Raw genomic sequence first — 17459 nt, forward strand, 5'->3', positions numbered from 1 at the left:
GGGGTTTTAATAAAATATAAACACCTGCAATTATTCCTTATGTGGTCAGTAATAGTGATGATGATCTACACTAACAGTCTATCAACATAGCTAATGGCAGGAACTTTTTGAAGTAACTATTCATACAAAATACATTGCCATTTTTAACAAACATTCTTCCCAACTACTCACAGCAAAGAATCATACATGCTGAACTTCATACCTCAGACTGCTCGTCTAATCCATGAGGCCCTGCCCTGCCCAGTCTCTTCCCACCCCCTCCCTGCCCCTATTCCAACCCCGTCCCCAAATCCTCATCCCAGCCCCGCCTCTTCTCTGCCTCTCCCCAGAGCGCACCGCATCCCTGATCCTCCCTCCTGGAAAGTCCTAAGCACAGCCAAACAGCTGTTTGGCAGCACGAAGCACTAGGAGGTAGGCAGAGGAGTGGGGACGCGGCACACTCAGGGGAGAGGGGTTGGAGGGGGGCAGAGGGTGAGGTTAGCTTGGCTGCTGGTGGAGTCGGCACCTATGGCGGGCCGCAGGAAATAACTCCATGGGCCGCATGCACCCCGCGGGCCACGTATTTGAGACCCCTGATAATCTCTCAATAAGGGAAGAGAATAGGGGGAGGATATCTTAACTCATTTAGTATAAAATGCTTTTAAATGATTTTCCATGACACCTGTACAAATGGGGGTCTGCAGATATTAAGGCTATGTCTACACTAGCACTTACTGCAGATTAATTTATGTTGCTCAGGGGTATGAAAAAGCCATCCCCCTGAGAGACACAAGTTACAACAACCTAAGTGCTGGTGTAAACAGTACTATGTTGGCAGGAGAGCTTGTCCTGCTGACATAGCTACCGCCACTCACGGGGCTGGAGTAGTTAAGCCAATGGGAGAGCTTTCTCCTGTCGGCTTAGAGCAGTTACATTACAGAGATTATAGCAGTGCAGCTGCATTGCTGCAGTTCCCCCGCTGTAAACTGTCTAGCGTAACCGTAGCCTCAGACACAAATCTCTCTAAAGGCAAAGGAGCAGCGTTAGCCACACAATCAGCATCAGAGATGTCAAGCAATGAATAATAATGGTTCATTTAACATCTCAGTCATCAGTATAGTCTGTGTCCTCAGTTCTAAGAAAACGAGAGTTTTTACCATGGGGTAACAAACATGCAGTGGCTATCCCACTGTAAAAACATGGTAGAGACAAGACACTTTAGTTTCACCAAAAGGCAAACTAGGTGAGGTCTGCACCAGATCTCCCGTGCCCACCCATCCAACCAATGCAAAGGAGGAACAGGATAATTCATTTTTTAAAAAAATCCTTGATTTTGGCAGCACAGCGCAATAAACTTGTCAAAATGAAGAACATCACTAAAATATATCATATCAACATATGAAGCATACATAAAAGGCTATGAAATTAAAATACGCATACACAATTCAGTAGAAATGTTAACATTTATGTATGTAACCAATGAAGCAACAAAAGAGAAGTGTGCACTTCAGTGTTTGCAGGATGGCAAATTACTTACAGAAATAAGGGTTTTTAATAAGTTTTATTTTACAAAAAATCACATCTTACTGGAAGTCCAACACAGCTCTGAATGTTACTGGAATGTACAACTGTTTTAGGTATATGGATTCTTTGGGAGAGGTAACAGAAAAAGTACGAAGCTAGTGCGCCCTAAAGGCTCAGAAACAAAAAGGCAAAATAAAGAACCTAAAATGTATTTATTTATTTTAATTTTGTGATTTTTGGGTGCATAACTCATGATTTTTTAATACTTGTGGTTGTATACTTATATTTAGAAAAAATTACAACAGAAATTTACATTTGAGAAGGATTTCACAGAAGATAGTATAGTGCTTTCTCGGCCAGATTTTTAAAGGTATTTAGGTGACTAGTGGGACTTCCAAAAGCATCGAGACACTTTCAACCTTTAAAAATCTGACCTGCAGAGACTGTTTGCAAATCAAATTCTACACATAAGTGGTAACGTGACAAAGGAGGAGGGTGCCGGATAACAAGACAAAATAATGGTTGACAAAAGCAATCCTGACTGGTGGATTAAAGGAAACTTAAATTTGACATCAACCCCGGAAATCAGTCAGCTTTGATGTGATATGATCCCAAAGAATAAACTGGTGTATTAAAAAAAATAAAATTAAAAACTAATGTCACGATACAAACAGGAAGTGCTACATTAGAAACACTGAGCTGTGATTGCTGAACCTACTAGCAACTATGAATATTTAAAAATGATTATTACTCCTAAAATATCATCTAAACGGCACAATGACATTCATCTGCCATGGATTAATGAAGGTGAAGGATGAAGTGCTAAGAGTAATAAAAATAACATTTTAAAAAGTAAAGAATTTAACAGGTGGGAAACTTGACTTCCAGGTGATCACAAGAAAAAGGGCAGGCCAGTTCAGGGAGTGAGAACTGCAGCTCAGCCACATTTTGTGAAGTGCGATGAGGCTTTGTACAGACACAGAAACTGACAAGGGGTGCGTTTAAACACTGACCAGTCTCGTTTTCGGAGGGAGGGAGGGTACTAGGATATGCCACTGAATCACGTCTCCCTGAGCCGCTCAGTAGAGGATATCAGAGAGGGCAGAGCTGCCTGGGCCAGGCATGGGGATGCGCTGTGCTTTGGAGAAGAGGGCCCTGGGGGGCGGGAGCTAAGACATACTGGCCTGCGATGGGGGGGGTGGGATGAGGGGGAAGCCCCTCTGCCCCGCCTGGACCCCGTTCTCAACCCCAGCTCCGAACCCCCCCCATCCCGGATGGTGCCCCTCAGCCCTTCCCCTGCCTCCAGGGGCCTGGCCAGCCGGGACCACCCCTTCGGGTCCCTCCCCAGATCCTGCCCCCGCCCCCAGAGACCTGCCTCTTCAGGTTCCGGCGAGCGCCAATACCCAGCTCAGGGCAGCGGCTTCAGCGGCTGTTACTGAGCATGCTCACTTCATGTGCGCATGCTCAGAACCGGCCGGCCGGCCGTCCCTCCCCCTCTCCTCTCTCTCTCCGGTGCTTGCGGTCAGGAAATCTGGGCGACCCGCGTCGCGGCAGGCAGAGGCGGGGCAAGGATCGGAAGCGCCGCTCGCTCCGCCGGCTGGTCGAGGCGGCGCTGCTGGGCGCAGCAATGGGGCCGCGCCAGGGGAGGCCGGAGCCGGAGAGCTCGGCTCGGATGTTCCCGCCGTGGGAGCAGGGGCAACGGCCGCTCCTCCCCGTGGTCCCGTTAAAGGGCTGGTAGCAGCGCCCCTTTCCCGGTGCGAATCAGCCCTTCCCCGCAGCCGTGGCGCCGCTCCCGCTCGCTGCACCTCCCTGCTCGTTGTCTCTCGCTTCCTCCCTCCGTTCCCTTTCACTTCCGGGGTCAGAGTTGCCGCGGCTGCTACTCGGTAACCAGCTTTTGCCTGGAGCCGGGGCAGCGGAGCCGGGAGCCGGCAGCGGCCCGCGCTCTCTGAAGGCCCTCCTCCCGCCATGGCCAGTAACCCGCAGCCCCAGCCCCCTCCGCCGCCGCCCCCTCCGCCGCCCCCACAGCAGCAGCCGCCGCTGCCCGGGGCCTCTGGAGGGGGCGGCGCGGTGGAGCCGGAGCTGGTGTCCGTGATCGTTAATCACCTGAAGAGCCAGGGGCTGTTCGACCAGTTCCGCCGCGACTGCCTGGCCGACGTGGACACCAAGGTAGGGGGCGGAGGACGGGCAGGTCCGAGGAGGGAGTGAGGGACACAGACCTGCCCCGGCTCTGCGGGAACATCCCCCTCCGCTGGCTGGGCTGGTGCCGCCGCGGCTGGGGGCTGGCTCTCTCGCCGAGATGCTCACCCTGGTGAGCGGCGAGTGTTGCCGGAGGCGAGGCAGGGCTGCCCAGGGCACAGCGCCGGCGGGTGCTCGCAGCGTTGCGGAGACTCTTGCCTGGCTAGAGGGTCCGGGGAATATCGCTCCCCATGGGCAGGGGGCACATCGCAGCAACACATCAGCGCTTTGTCTCTCGCACTAGACCCCTGACATCCTCGTTAGCGACAGAACCGTGGCGGTTCCTTGTTCTACCTGCCTAAGGAATGAGCTCTCCAGTGTGCTCCCCTTAAAATCAGTTGTCAGTGACTGACTTCGGCAGGATCCTGTCATTTGTTTAGAGAGGCCAGCCAGTGGTCAGTGGTTTTAGAAGAACATGCCTCCAATATGGGTCATAAAACTGTTTTAGGTAAATAGGTTTTGGTAAATGGTCTTTGCCCATCAGAGGATGGCAGGCTGTGTCCTGGTATTTGTATTGACTCAGCAGTTAAGATCTAGGGTTTTTTAAGTTTCTCAGCTCTTGTCATTAGGAAAATGAGTTTCAAGCAGCATTTTTAATATCTGATCTCACTTTTTTTTTTTTTGCCCTTTTAGCCTGCCTATCAAAACCTAAGACAACGTGTTGACAACTTTGTTTCCAACCACCTAGCAACTCATACCTGGAGTCCTCATCTCAACAAGAATCAGCTGAGAAATAATATTAGGCAGCAGGTTCTCAAGTAAGTCACAAGTTGAGTTAATATTCTGCTGTTTTAAAAGATATTCATCCCCTAAATGAATGGAAACCTAAATAGACAAAGAAGTTCCAAAACTTCTATGAAGAGAGAATATGTGAAAAAACTTTTTCACTAGGAGGGTGGTGAAACACTGGAATGTGTTACCTAGGGAGGTGGTGGAATCTCCTTCCTTAGAAGTTTTTAAGGTCATGGCTTGACAAAGCCCTGGCTGGGATGATTTAATTGGGGATCGATCCTGCTTTGAGCAGGGGGTTGGACTAGATGACCTCCTGAGGTCCCCTCCAGCCCTGATATACTATGATTCTATGTGATATGTTGTAATATCCTCAAATGTAGGGATTCTAGCACTACTGCTACCTCATAAGTGGGTGATTCAGCAAATTACTAGTTGTCATTAGGTTTTGTGGGTTAAATCCTGGGTTATTAATAGGATTGTGAATATGATAATCCACGTATGTTAAAGCACAAGTAAGTTACTCAAAGTCATGTTCACAAAACGAGAATCCTTGAACAGCCATGATTTCTGTAGACAGCTAAAAAGTTTTGTAAGACTGCTGGTAAACGATCATATCAAAATAACTTAGAATAAGCATTTACAGTGCCACAATTTGTGTCATAAACGCATTTACCTCATTGTCCTCGGCCTGGTGTTGCCAGATACACTAATATGAGAAGCAGCCTAATGTTGCTCCAAATTAACATGTGTAGATTAGGGATGTCTTCCTGTCAACTTTAGTGACAGATGAGAAACTTGAGAACAAAAGTACTGGCTGTGTGAATAGTGAGCCTTTGCCACCTGTTGCACAAGTTAGTTGTAGGAATCAGCACTTGAGGATAGGGCAAAGACAAGTGTTTTGTAGTTAAGACTTGATAACACCGTAAATGGAAATAGGGTCTCAAGTCAAGTGTAGCCATAAACAACCTATGCAGTTTCTAGAGTATGATGAACAAAAGGTAGGCCATTAGGAAGCTAACTGGTTCAACACTTAACCTTTCCATTATATACAGGTAAGTTAATTATCTGAACTCCACTGTTTAGTAGCTGTCACCTAATGCCATACTGAGAAATCCTGGCATTGGAATTATAAAGACAATTGATATAATGCTGCCGACACATTCCAGGCTGCCCCTTCTGCATGGAAAACCCTCCTCAGACTGATTCATAAAGATAAATACCCTCTTGTCTAAGTCCCTCCCCAAAACCCACTATTACTGCAGTGCTTACAAGAAGTTAGCTAGTAATGGCATGGTAAAAGGGCTGCTGGTATAGTTTTTATTACTATCTTTCATATGCTGCAAAATTTTTTTTGGATAGGAACGGTTTATTCCTATGTGTGTTGATAGAACGTTTTGAGTACTACCTAGACACAAGTCCGCTATGGGTGTTCCTGAAGCAAGTGAAAACAATTACTTTCTGATAACTTAGTGCTTTATTGGAAGTTGTGTATGTGGAAGGAACACCCTTTAAATAAACCAGATCTGTTTAAGGTAGCTTGTGGAAATAAATTTCCATATATTTAAGTATTACAATTATTTTGTTTCAGGTCTGGAATGTTGGAGTCTGGAATTGACAGAATTATTTCTCAGGTTGTGGATCCAAAGATCAACCACACATTCAGACCTCAGGTGGAAAAAGCTGTTCATGAGTTTTTAGCCACATTAAATCACAAAGAGGAAGCAAGCCCCAGTACAGCCCCTAGTGAGGAAAAAGCAGATGCTTCCATCACACTACAAGGTATTTTGCCGTTACTCTATGTTGTCTGTTTTCTACCTGGTTTTCGCCTCTTGACAAGTGGTATTATTGATCATCCCTAGTTCTGCTGTTAACACTAAATATTTGAAGTGTCAGCAAGATGAGCTCTGTGAGAGACAACAGCCCAGGATAATGATTTGTTGCTGCTGTGAGGGGTGGGAAGGAGAGACGAACACTTATCACAATTTCGCCTCTACTTGAAGTTGCCAGGAAATCAGTCTGTCCTAGAAGTTACAGTCTCAGAGTTAAATACTGACTTTCACACCAGGATCAAGTAGGATCTAGGCTATAAAAGATGAATAGCCAGTTATGTACAAGAGATGTAACTGTCTTAATGCAGTTCTTTTGTTTGGAAAGATTTTGGGCATTTAGGCTGTCCTTAAGATACATATGCAGAAGGGACAGAATTAAGGTATTGTAATAGTCTAATTATTCAGTTTTTCCCTTAACAGATTTCTGAGATTCAAGTTTCATTTGAAAAGTCCTTCCCCTTCAAAAATAATAACCAGTCAATGTAGAAATACATATTTCCTTTTAACAAATGTTATAGAAATCTTGGTTAGCTAAAATGTTTTCTTTCTTTTCTCATTCTTTAAGGTGTTTCTACTACTGCTCCTAGTGCTAATGTAGCTAGTGATGCCATGTCCATTTTGGAAACAATAACTTCTCTTAACCAGGAAGCAAGTGCTGCCAGGGCTTCAACAGAAAATACAAATTCCAAGAACAGTGACAGAACTTCAAAAAGACTCTCATCTCAACAGAGTGTTGATGGTAGCACAGAGAGAGAGCGAAACTCAGAAGACTTCCCAGACCAAGAGAAACCCATTTGTGATCCTTCAGAAGGGAGTGAAGCAGTTGCAAAGTGTGAAGATTTAAGTGAACTCCCCTGTCCAAGTGAAGAAATCAAAAATTCAACAAAAGATGTTAACAATTTAATTCATCCAAGCAAAGAAATTCTACAGGAAAGTGATGACCAGAAAAGTAAATTGACAGATAAAGGTGACAGGAAACCAGAGACCACTGAGAAAGGGGAAAGAAAAAAAGAGAAAAAAGAAAAGAATGACAAGAAGTTTGACCATTCAAAGAAGAATGATGATGCCCTAAAACCAAAAGAAGAGAAGCAAGTGAAAGAGAGAGAGTCAGAATCAGTAAAACAGTTGGCTACTGAGAAAAGCAGCAGTAAACACAAGATAACAGAAGGTGTAAAAGAAGGTATAGAAAAGGCAACTTAAAAAGTATTGTGGGATGGAGGGACATTTTGGGTTTTTGTGGAGGTTTTCAAAAGTGGATTTAGAAAGTGAAAAGATGTTGGGCCAACAATATTGGTAACTGTAGTCCTGTTTAACGAGCCATGTAACAGTATAAAGTCAACAGTAATGCTAGCATTCCCCCTCAAAGGCCAGAACCCTCCTCTGAAAAGGTGGACTTGTAACAGAAGCCTAAATCTTGCTTGCCGTACGCACACAACGTGAATAGCTCCATTGTAGTCAGTGGGGTTATACTTGTGGTTAAAGAAAACTTTTGTCTATAATTCAGACTGTGTTCAGAGATCATGTATCGCCTCTGTGTATCAGAGTTTTTAAAATAACAATAGACTTTTCTTAGGAAATGAGCTAAACACATTGGTTTGATAAGTTGCATGATATAACTTTTTTGTTTCTTTTTTTTAAAGAACTTATTTTGGAGGATTCAGACGTGGATGTACTCAGTGATATTACTGTTAGCTCTGTCCATACTAGTGACCTCTCTTCCTTTGAAGAAGAAAGTGAAGAGGAAGCTGTGGTTTCCGATAGCACTGAAGAAGGAGAGATCACATCAGATGGTAAAAATAATATAAAAAGAATACATTTGTTAGTAATATCCTGGCTGGTGTATTTCCTGCCATTTGAATACATAATACCTTACAAAGTGATTATTTTGAAGTATATTTTATCATATATGTGTAGTGTGATAATAGAGAGAGAATATTTCTTTTGGGGGTGGAATTCATAGCATTTCTGCTGTTAGTAAATAATAATAAAAATAGATAATTTGGCATTTTAAAATAAAAAGTATTTATGTAGTCCAGTACTTTAAAATTATTTTATTTGTGTGTATTATTTCAGGATGTAGTGGTGACGCTTCATAAAAATGCCTTCTGCTTTTTGTGCTGTTTTTAATTTTTTTCTTTTATGTGAAGTTAATGTAAATGTACATCTGCACTGCATTCTTTTTTCAGCAGCATGGGGAGTGCATATATGGGTTGCTCCCCTTAGTATGGATGTAAATAGCAGTGTAGATGGTGAGGCACAACTTAGGCTAATTGAGTAGAGCAGTGGTTCCCAAACTTGTTCCACCGCTTGTGCGGGAAAAGCCCCTGGCAGGCCAGGCCGGTTTGTTTACCTGCCGCGTCCGCAGGTTCGGCCAATCGCAGCTCCCAGGGGCCGCGGTTCGCTGCTCCAGGCCAATGGGAGCCGCTGGAAGCGGCGCGGGCCAAGCAGCAGCCAGTACGTCTCTCGGCCCGCGCCGCTTCCAGCGGCTCCCATTGGCCTGGAGCAGCGAACCGCGGCCCCTGGGAGCTGCGATTGGCCGAACCTGCGGACGCGGCAGGTAGACAAACCGGCCTGGCCTGCCAGGGGCTTTTCCCGCACAAGCGGTGGAACAAGTTTGGGAACCTCTGGAATAGAGACATGCCTGAAGGGTGTGGGTATGTACCCGAGTACATATCTTAGAAGACTGTCTAAGTGCTCAAGTCCGGGTCTCCCTTATCTACACTGTTTGTTGTTTTTAGCAGTGTAGTGTCCTGCTATCTCCCTGCTGCCAGAGCCTTTCCCTGCTTTAGGAAAAGATTCTGGCAGGGTAAGGCAGCAAGGAATGACTCTGCCAGAACCCCACTGCTGGAGCTTTTCCTTGCTTCAGTGAAAGGCTCTGGGAGCTGTTGAAGCCTTTCCCTGATGCCTCCCCCCTGGTAGAGCCTTTCACTAGCATGTAACTACACACCACTGTGTGGACTCAGCCTGCTTTTCACTGCAGCGTGTAGCTGCACATACATTATGTGGCGCTGCCAGTGCTGTGTATTGTAGACGTAGCCTTAGACTGATATTCTGACTTGAACCCAGGTGTAGTGTAAGCGGAGCATTTGGGGATCAGGGAGTTGTTACAGCCCTAGGATTGCAGGAATTCCCAAAGGCTATGTGATTTTGGTGGAAAAGATAGTGGTAGGTCCAGATTTAGGATTAGTGGATGTGGGGGGGTCTTCATTTGTGGTCTTTTTCCTTTCTGTCCTCTCCTAGTCCTGGGCATCTCTCAAATTCTTTGATACGTTGAGGCTTTAGGGAATATGGAGGCTTCTGTAGTCAACAGAATTTTCTCCTGGATAGGATTGACTGCTTTGGAACCAGGAACCATTTCTGTAGTCTTCTGTAAGCCTGTCATCACTGTAAAATTTCACTGGGCCCAGAAATGAGTGGGAAGAATTGAGTTAACTAACATGACGTTGACTGCACAGTTACTGACAATGTAAACAATGACAAATTGTGTTTGGTATTGACAGTTATGGCTACATTTTGTAATGTATTTCAGGGATGCAGCTCTGTTGCATTGATAAAGTTCAAACATACTGTATGTATGTTTACTGAATAAACCTGACAAAACAAAATGATAGATTTGCTTGTGTTATTTCAACCAGAATAATACCTCAGCATTTACTGATCCATAGATGAATTTAGGTCGCTTGTATAGTTCCTATACAGAAAAAATCTGTGATTTCTAAGTCCGCAAATATTGTGCTGATTTTTTGGTATGTGAACAATGTTTGATTTTTACAGACGAGGCTTTACCAATGCAGTGTATCTGCATCCCAAAAATACATGTGGGGATTGTCTTCGTTACAAAATTTAGCCATAGCTGATGTAATGCTGTACACAATTTGTCATGGCTAAAATGATATATAAAATGTCTTTAACTATGTTAAATGACTCCTTTGTAGTATCACAATGGAATGAATTTTTAAATCTAATTTCTTCTCGCAGTTTGTTTATATTTTGCGTTTTCATCTGGACAATGAGAATGGATTGATCACTTCTCATACTTTAGTAACATTTGGCTGTAAACATTGAATTGGAATCTCTTTGAAACCATTTTTTTTAACAGAAACATTTCTGTTGGTCTTAGATTTTATGGAAGTTTGTTTTTACAACACTTAAATTTTACCATAACAATGTCACTTTAATTTATGTCCACTTTTTTACTGATTAGATGAAGAAGAGAAGAACAATCAGAGTAAAACAAAGCCTCAGACTAATGAGATTTGTGATGGAAAAGCCAAACCTGTGCGTCACGCATACGTTCACAAGCCTTTTCTGTACTCCAAGTACTACAGTGATTCTGATGATGAACGGACTGTAGAGCAACACCGTCAGTCTATTGTAAGTTTTAATACATTCACTATTAACATTCTAACTCCATCTGATTGTTTTCTCAATACAAAAATTATTCCCTTTATTTAGTTGTTTTTTCCTGGAAGCCGCTGATACTTCTATAGACTGTCTCCAGCACCATGTGATCTGTCAACATTTCATGGCAGTGATCCATTGACAGTCATTTGAGAACTACTGGCTTACCGAACTATCCAGGTCCTACTGTTTTACAACCATCTCTGGCTGATAATGTCAGGTGAAGCACTGAGTGTGGATGGTGTCTTCCCAACATCTCAGCAAAGGATGGGTTCTTTCTTGGTTAACAGTAATTTGGAGAAGAATGAAGTGAAAGAGACTGCACAGATGTGGGAGTCTGGGGCTAGCAAGCTGAGTGTACTCTGCCAGTTGAGGGAAGGGGAAAGAGAAGAAATCCCATATCTACCTACCACCACCTATCAAGGTGGATTGCACATTTCTTTAATATAACAAGAACTGGTACCTGTTTGGCCCCAACCATCTTCCTCGCTCCTCTTCCATGTAATGCGGTTAGTACAGCCATTCAGCTGCAGTAATTCCTGCTGTCTCTGACTAGCATGAAGGGGAAGAGATGTTCAGGTGTACATGTTGGCCTGGTTGGAGGGCTGGGATCTTCTTTTTATGTTTTGGACATATACTTGAAGCAAGTCTCATAGTCTTTGTGCCTGTTTCTTCACCTGTAGAATGGAGTAACACCTTTCCATCTCAGCCAGCAAATCTACTGAGTTTCTCATCCACTCCCATCCCCTAACTTTTCCAGGATAGATTGGCTTGCTGGAGTTTCATTTTATGCAGCTTGCCTGGGTTTGTGCACCACAATACCGCTGGGTTAAACTGGGCTCTAGGTGTGGCCATGTAATTCTTATGTACAACAGAGTTGAGGGACGAAAGAAAACAAGTGTAAAGCTCTTTGAAAGTGGAGGTAGCCTTGTCTGGTGGACTGAAATTGGGGTTGGGAACCAGGAACATCCTAATTCTAATGCTGGCTCTGACATGGGCTCATAACATCTGTGCCTGCCCATTCTCCATCTGTAGAATGGGGATAAAAGCTTATAGGCTCGGGAAGGGGTTAATATAATCTCATAGAAGGATTTTATGAGGTTTACTTTTAATTAAAGTTTGTACAGTGCTTTGTAAACTATAAACAGCCTATTTGAGTACTTATTGATTGATTATTTTTGCTCTTATACTGAAACGCTGAATTCTGCAGAAGTGTAGAAATTTACTGGTATAACATTTGATTTTTTTTAACATAACTTTCATCATTCTTCATTTGATTTAAAGATACAAATAAATCACCTTTTTCATTGTTTTTCTGTCTTCAGGCCAGAGAAAAAGAAGAGAGACTCTTAAGGAGGCAGATTAATAGAGAGAGACTTGAAGAGAAGCGTAAACAGAAAGCTGCAGAGAAAACAAAGTCTCTGAAAAGTGGGAGTCAGGGTGCTGAAGGTGATGTTAAAATTACAAGTTAGAATTGGTTGTTTTAACCAAATAAGGTGAAATTCTAGTTCCATTGAAGTCATTGGGAGTTTTGCAGTTGACTTCAATATGGCCAGGATTTCACTCATTATAACTAAATACTGTAGTAACTAAAATATTGTGAAAAATTCCATTTGTAACTTTTTCATGTCCACAGTGACGTTCCTGAAATCTAACAAAAAACAGGATTAGTAATTCCCAAACTGTTTACAATGTCCCTTACAAAAATAATAAAAAGACATGCTTCTCAAACACTGTAACTGTTTGTTGTATATTTTAGGTAAAAGTGGCCTGAACTTGGAAGAGTCTTCGACAAAAGATTTTGAACTGAAAGTTACCGGTACCAGCATTAAGGATGTTCTTAAAGAACAAAAGTTTTTAGAAAAAAAGGTAGCCCTGAGCAGGAAAAGAAAAAGAGATTCCAGGTATTCCTTATATTTGTTTTTAAAGAAATTCGATTAATACGTACTCACTTTTGCTTATAAAAAAAACTTCTCTTCACTTTTGCAGTCACCACATACCCGTTATAACAATTTCCCCTTAAAGCATGCAAAAATATTTGTGGGAAGCAAGCTTTATTTGAGAAAATAATGATTGATTTTTTTTTAAAGATCTTTATTTTAATTTAACATGGGTTTTCCCATTTATCTACTATACTCCTAGTTTACTGTATTGATAACACCCTGGCAGCCAGCTCCTGCTATGTTACAATATAATTAAAGTGTGTATTCTGAATGCGTCTGATCACCTTTCTCTTATGTGCACTTAAGTGTGCATTTTTGTGATCCTCCTAATGTCAGACTTCCAGTCCCCAGCTCACCACCTCTCTCTCTTGGTTTCTCTCTCCAGTCCTAGGTGCCTCTGAGCACCGTGGATGTGGGTAGAGTGAAGTATGCTGAAGTGAATTAATGGCCTTCCGCTGTCAATTCAATTGATAATGCAACCAAACTAATTCATTGCCTGATTGTGAAAGGTTAAAGAAATATACATAAACTTTCAATTTAAAACTTTCAATGAAAATAAAAGTGTGGGTGTAATTGAGGTTGAGAGATTCACCACTTGATAATCATGAAGTGGAGATTGAAGCCTGAGATTTGTACTTTAATTCTTTCCCCTTGGTCTTTTGCCTTACTAATTGTTTTAATATAACTTATTTGTCTATTAATATAGTCATAGAACTATAGAAATGTAGGACTGGAAGAGACCTTAAGAGGTCATCTAGTCCAGTGGTTCTCAACCAGGGGGCCACGAGCGGGTTTCAGGGGAGCCACCAAGCAGGGCCAGTATTCAATTTTCTGGGGCCCAGGGCAGAAAGCTGAAGCCCAATCCCATGGGCCTGCAACCTGGGGCCCTGAACCCCACCACCCAGGGCTGAAGCCTGAGCAACTTAGCTTCGTGGGTACCGGGAAGTTGCCTTGATTGCTACCCTCTAATGCTGGCCCTGGCTTTTATATGCCGAAAAACAATGGCAGAGGTGGGCCATGGAGTTTTTATGGTATGTTGGAGGGGGCCTCAGAGAGAAAAAGGTTGATCTAGTTTAGCCCCCTGTGCCAAGACAGGACCAAGGATTCTTAGACCATCCCTTATGAGTGTTTGTCTAAAACCTCCAATGATGAGGATTCCACAACCTCTCATAGAAGCCCGTTCTAAAACATAACTACCCTTATAGTTATAAAGTTTTTCCTGATATCTAACCTAAATCTCCCTTGCTGCAGATTAAGCCCACTACTTCTTGTCCTATTTTCAGTGGATGTGAAGACCAGTTGATCACAGTTCTCTTTATAATAGCTCTTAACACATTTGAAGACTATTAGCAGTTCCCTCCTCAGCTGTCTTTTCTCAAGCCTAAACATGCCCAGTTATTTTAACGCTTCCTCATGGGTAAAGTTTTCTAAATCTTTTATTGTTTTTGTTGCTCTCCTATGAACTCTCTAATCTGTCCACATCTTTCTTTAAGTTTAGCACCCAGAACTGAACACAGTATTCCAGCTGAGGCCTCACCAGTACCAAGCAGAGTGGGACAACTACCTCCTGTGTCTTACATATAAACCTCCTGTTTTAATACACCCCAGAATTATATTAGCCCTTTTCGCAACTGCATTGCATTGTTGGTTTATATTCAATTTGTGCTCCACTATAACCCCCAGATCCTTTGCAACAAAACCACACCTAGCAAGTTTATTCCCCATTTTGTAGTTGTGCATTGGAATTCTTTCCTTCTTAAGTGTCTTTATTGAATTTCACCTTGTTGGTTTCAGACTAATTCTCCAACTTGTCAGGGTTGTTGTGAATTCTAATCCTGTCCTGTAAAGTGCTAGCAATCCCTTTCAGCTTGATTTCATCCACAGATTTTATAAAATTCCCTCCGCTCCACTATCCAGATAATTAAAATTTTAATAGTACTAAATCCAAGACAGACCCTTTTGGGATCCCACTAGATGCGTCCTCCCAGTTTGACAGAAAACCACTGAAAACACTCTTGAGTACACTTGAGTCTTTCAACCAGTTGTGCACCTGCAGTACGCTAATTTCATCTAGACCACATTTTCCTAGTTTGCTTATGAAAATGCGACTGTGTCAGAAGCCTTGCTAAAACCAAGATATATCATGTCCACAGCTCCCCCCCAGCTCTCCCCTATCCACTAGGCCGGTAACCCTGTCACAGAACAAATTAGGTCAGTTTGGCATGGTTATTTCTTGACTAATCTGTGTTGGCTATTACTTATTACCCTATCCTCTAGGTGTTTACAAATTGATTGTTTTATATTTGTTCCAGTATCTTTCCAGGTATTGAAGTTAGGCTGGCAAATATATAGTTCCCCGAGTCCTCTTTTGTCCTCATTTTTTAAGATAGGTACTTATGTTTTCCCTTCTCCTATTCCCGGGGACTTCACCCATCCTCCATGAATTCTAAAAGGTAATTGCTAAGGATTCTGAGATTGGTTCAGCTAGTTCCTTAAGGTGTATTTCATCAGCCCCTGCTGACTGAAATACTGACTCACAACCTCCGGGATAGCTCAGTGGTTTGAGCATTGGCCTGCTAAACCCAGGGTTGTGAGTTCAATCCTGAGGGGGCCATTTAGGGATCTGGGGCAAAAATTGGGGATTGGGCCTGCTTTGAGCAGGAGGTTGTACTAGATGACCTCCTGAGGTCCCTTCCAATCCTGATATTCTATGATTCTATGACTTGAATGCATTTAACTTATCTAAATATTCTTTAACATGTTCTTTCCCTATTTTGGCTTGCATTCCTCCCCCCCAATATATGGTGCAGTGCAAACTGGAATGTGTTATGCATCCTTGCAAAGAGTATCAGGACAGTCTCCAGACTTGCCTTGATTTTTAAGTCTTGAGACATACATAAGAAGCCAAGTTTGTGGAAGATCAATTCAGTATTTTAAAAATTCTTTTCTGTAGAAAGCAGTAGAGTAAGGATACAGAGAGGACATTTGTTTTCGCCTGTGCTATGGTTCTCTTTGCTCATCTGAGTTACAGGGGACACGTAGTCATACTTAACAGTACTAATACTTGTGTAGTACTTTACATTTCAAAGCACTGCACAGACATTAATTAATCTTCACAGCACATCTGTGAAGTAGGTAAGTATTGTCCACATTTTGCATATGGAGAAATAGAAGCTTACTGTGTTAAATGACTTGCCCAAGGTTATGCAACAAGTTCTTGTTAGATGCTTTGGTGTGCAAATGTCTATTTTCTCTTAGTTCAAAACTGATAGACTAAATTGTTACGACATTTTTCTAATGCTTTGACTGACTATTTTAGGTATGTTGAAGATAGTTGGCAAAAGAAATATGAGCATCCTGAAGAAGATTCCAAAGAAACACAAAAGACAAATGAGGTTTGTGTCATAGATCAGCTAGTAAACTTTATTTTAAATTTCATATCAAAACATTTGTTTTACTATACAGAAATTATCAGATGTCTCTCTTCTGTTCATTTTTAATTGGAAAAATGATTATCTGTATATACTAAACTTCCCTACTACTAGATTAATCTTTATGAATTATTTTTCCCTCTAATTCTTTCTCTTGGTTTAATTTTCTAGCCTTGTTGTTTTAGTAATGCTGCTTCTTGGCTTTTTAGAAAAGCTAGTGTAGAAAACCTTTGTAGTGTTACAATAGGTAGGAGTTAGGTAGGTTATATTATCTCTGTATTTGACATTGATGGAATACTGTGTCCAGCTCTTGCATTCATACTTCAAGAAAGACATTGAAAAATTGGAGAGGGTTCAAAGAAGAGCTATGAGAATTATAAAAGATTTGGTAAGCGTGCCTTATAGGAGAAACTCAAGAACTTTAATTTGTTTAGCTTATCAAAGAGAGGGTTAAGGGGTGATTTTTTTGATCAGTTAATGGGTGGGGAACAGAAATTTGATAACAGGGCTCTTCTTCTAGCAGACACAAATACAGTAAAAGCTGTGTTCTCTTTACCAACTGGAAAGCTCTCTAAACCAGCATTTCTGATCTTCAATAGGGTTGCCGGGTGTCCAGTTTTCGATCGGAATACCTAGTCAAAAAGGGACCCTGGCAGTTTCTATCAGCACCGCGGACCGGGCTATTAAAAGTCCAGTTGGTGCGGGGCCGGCAGGCTCCCTGTACGGCTCTGAATGGCTGCCCAGAAGTGGCGACATGTCCCTGCTGCAGCCATGGGGGCTCTGTGCGCTGCCCCCGTCCCAAGTGCTGGCTCCGCAGCTCTCACTGGCCACGAATTGTGGCCAATGGTTGCTGCGGGGGCTGCGCACAGAGTCACCTGGCCGCGCCTCCACCTAGGAGCAGCAGAGACATGCTACTACTTCTAGGGAGCCACCGAGGTGAGCACTGCCTGGATCCAGCATCCCAAAACCCCTCCCACACCACAACCCCCTGCCCCGTGCCCCCTCCTTCACCTAAACTCCCTCCCAGAGCCCGCACCCCCTCCCACTGCCCAGCCCTGAGCCCCCTCCCATGCCCAAATTTCCTCCCTTTTAGTTTACTAGAATTTTTGACTTCCCAGCACCCCCATTCCGCCAACATGTTGGATAACAGCGCTTTTACTGTAACAAGATTTACAGTAAATTGAAGCTTGACAAAATCAGACTGGAAATAAGGTACAGTTTTTAATAGTGAGAGTGATTAACTGTTGGAACAATTTACCAAAGGTTGTGAGATTCTTCATCACTAGAAATTTTTAAATCAAGATTGGATTTATTTTAAAGATAAGCTCTAGTTCAAACTGGAATTAATTCAGGGATGCCTGCTAATTCTGATTATTATTTCATAT

The 17459-nt window shown here is 42.8% G+C and overlaps 1 protein-coding gene across 4 annotated transcripts in view; it reads left to right on the top strand.

The window, feature by feature from the left end:
* The first annotated feature begins 3195 nt into the window (after nt 1-3195).
* BOD1L1 (biorientation of chromosomes in cell division 1 like 1) overlaps nt 3196-17459 on the top strand; it is a 56853-nt gene continuing 42589 nt past the window's right edge. For all 4 annotated transcript variants that reach the window (XR_013346001.1, XR_013346000.1, XM_077815841.1 and 1 more), the window contains exons 1-9: nt 3196-3669; nt 4372-4496; nt 6059-6249; nt 6865-7479; nt 7940-8089; nt 10504-10673; nt 12026-12149; nt 12460-12604; nt 15963-16038. Coding sequence is in view for 2 of the 4 variants with exons in the window: in XM_077815841.1 (XP_077671967.1) it covers nt 3469-3669; nt 4372-4496; nt 6059-6249; nt 6865-7479; nt 7940-8089; nt 10504-10673; nt 12026-12149; nt 12460-12604; nt 15963-16038 (1797 nt within the window). In the remaining 2 variants the exon portion in view is untranslated. The remainder of the gene's footprint in view (nt 3670-4371; nt 4497-6058; nt 6250-6864; nt 7480-7939; nt 8090-10503; nt 10674-12025; nt 12150-12459; nt 12605-15962; nt 16039-17459) is intronic.

Source organism: Eretmochelys imbricata, chromosome 4, assembly GCF_965152235.1.
Source record: "Eretmochelys imbricata isolate rEreImb1 chromosome 4, rEreImb1.hap1, whole genome shotgun sequence".
NCBI classification, from domain to species: Eukaryota; Metazoa; Chordata; order Testudines; family Cheloniidae; genus Eretmochelys; species Eretmochelys imbricata.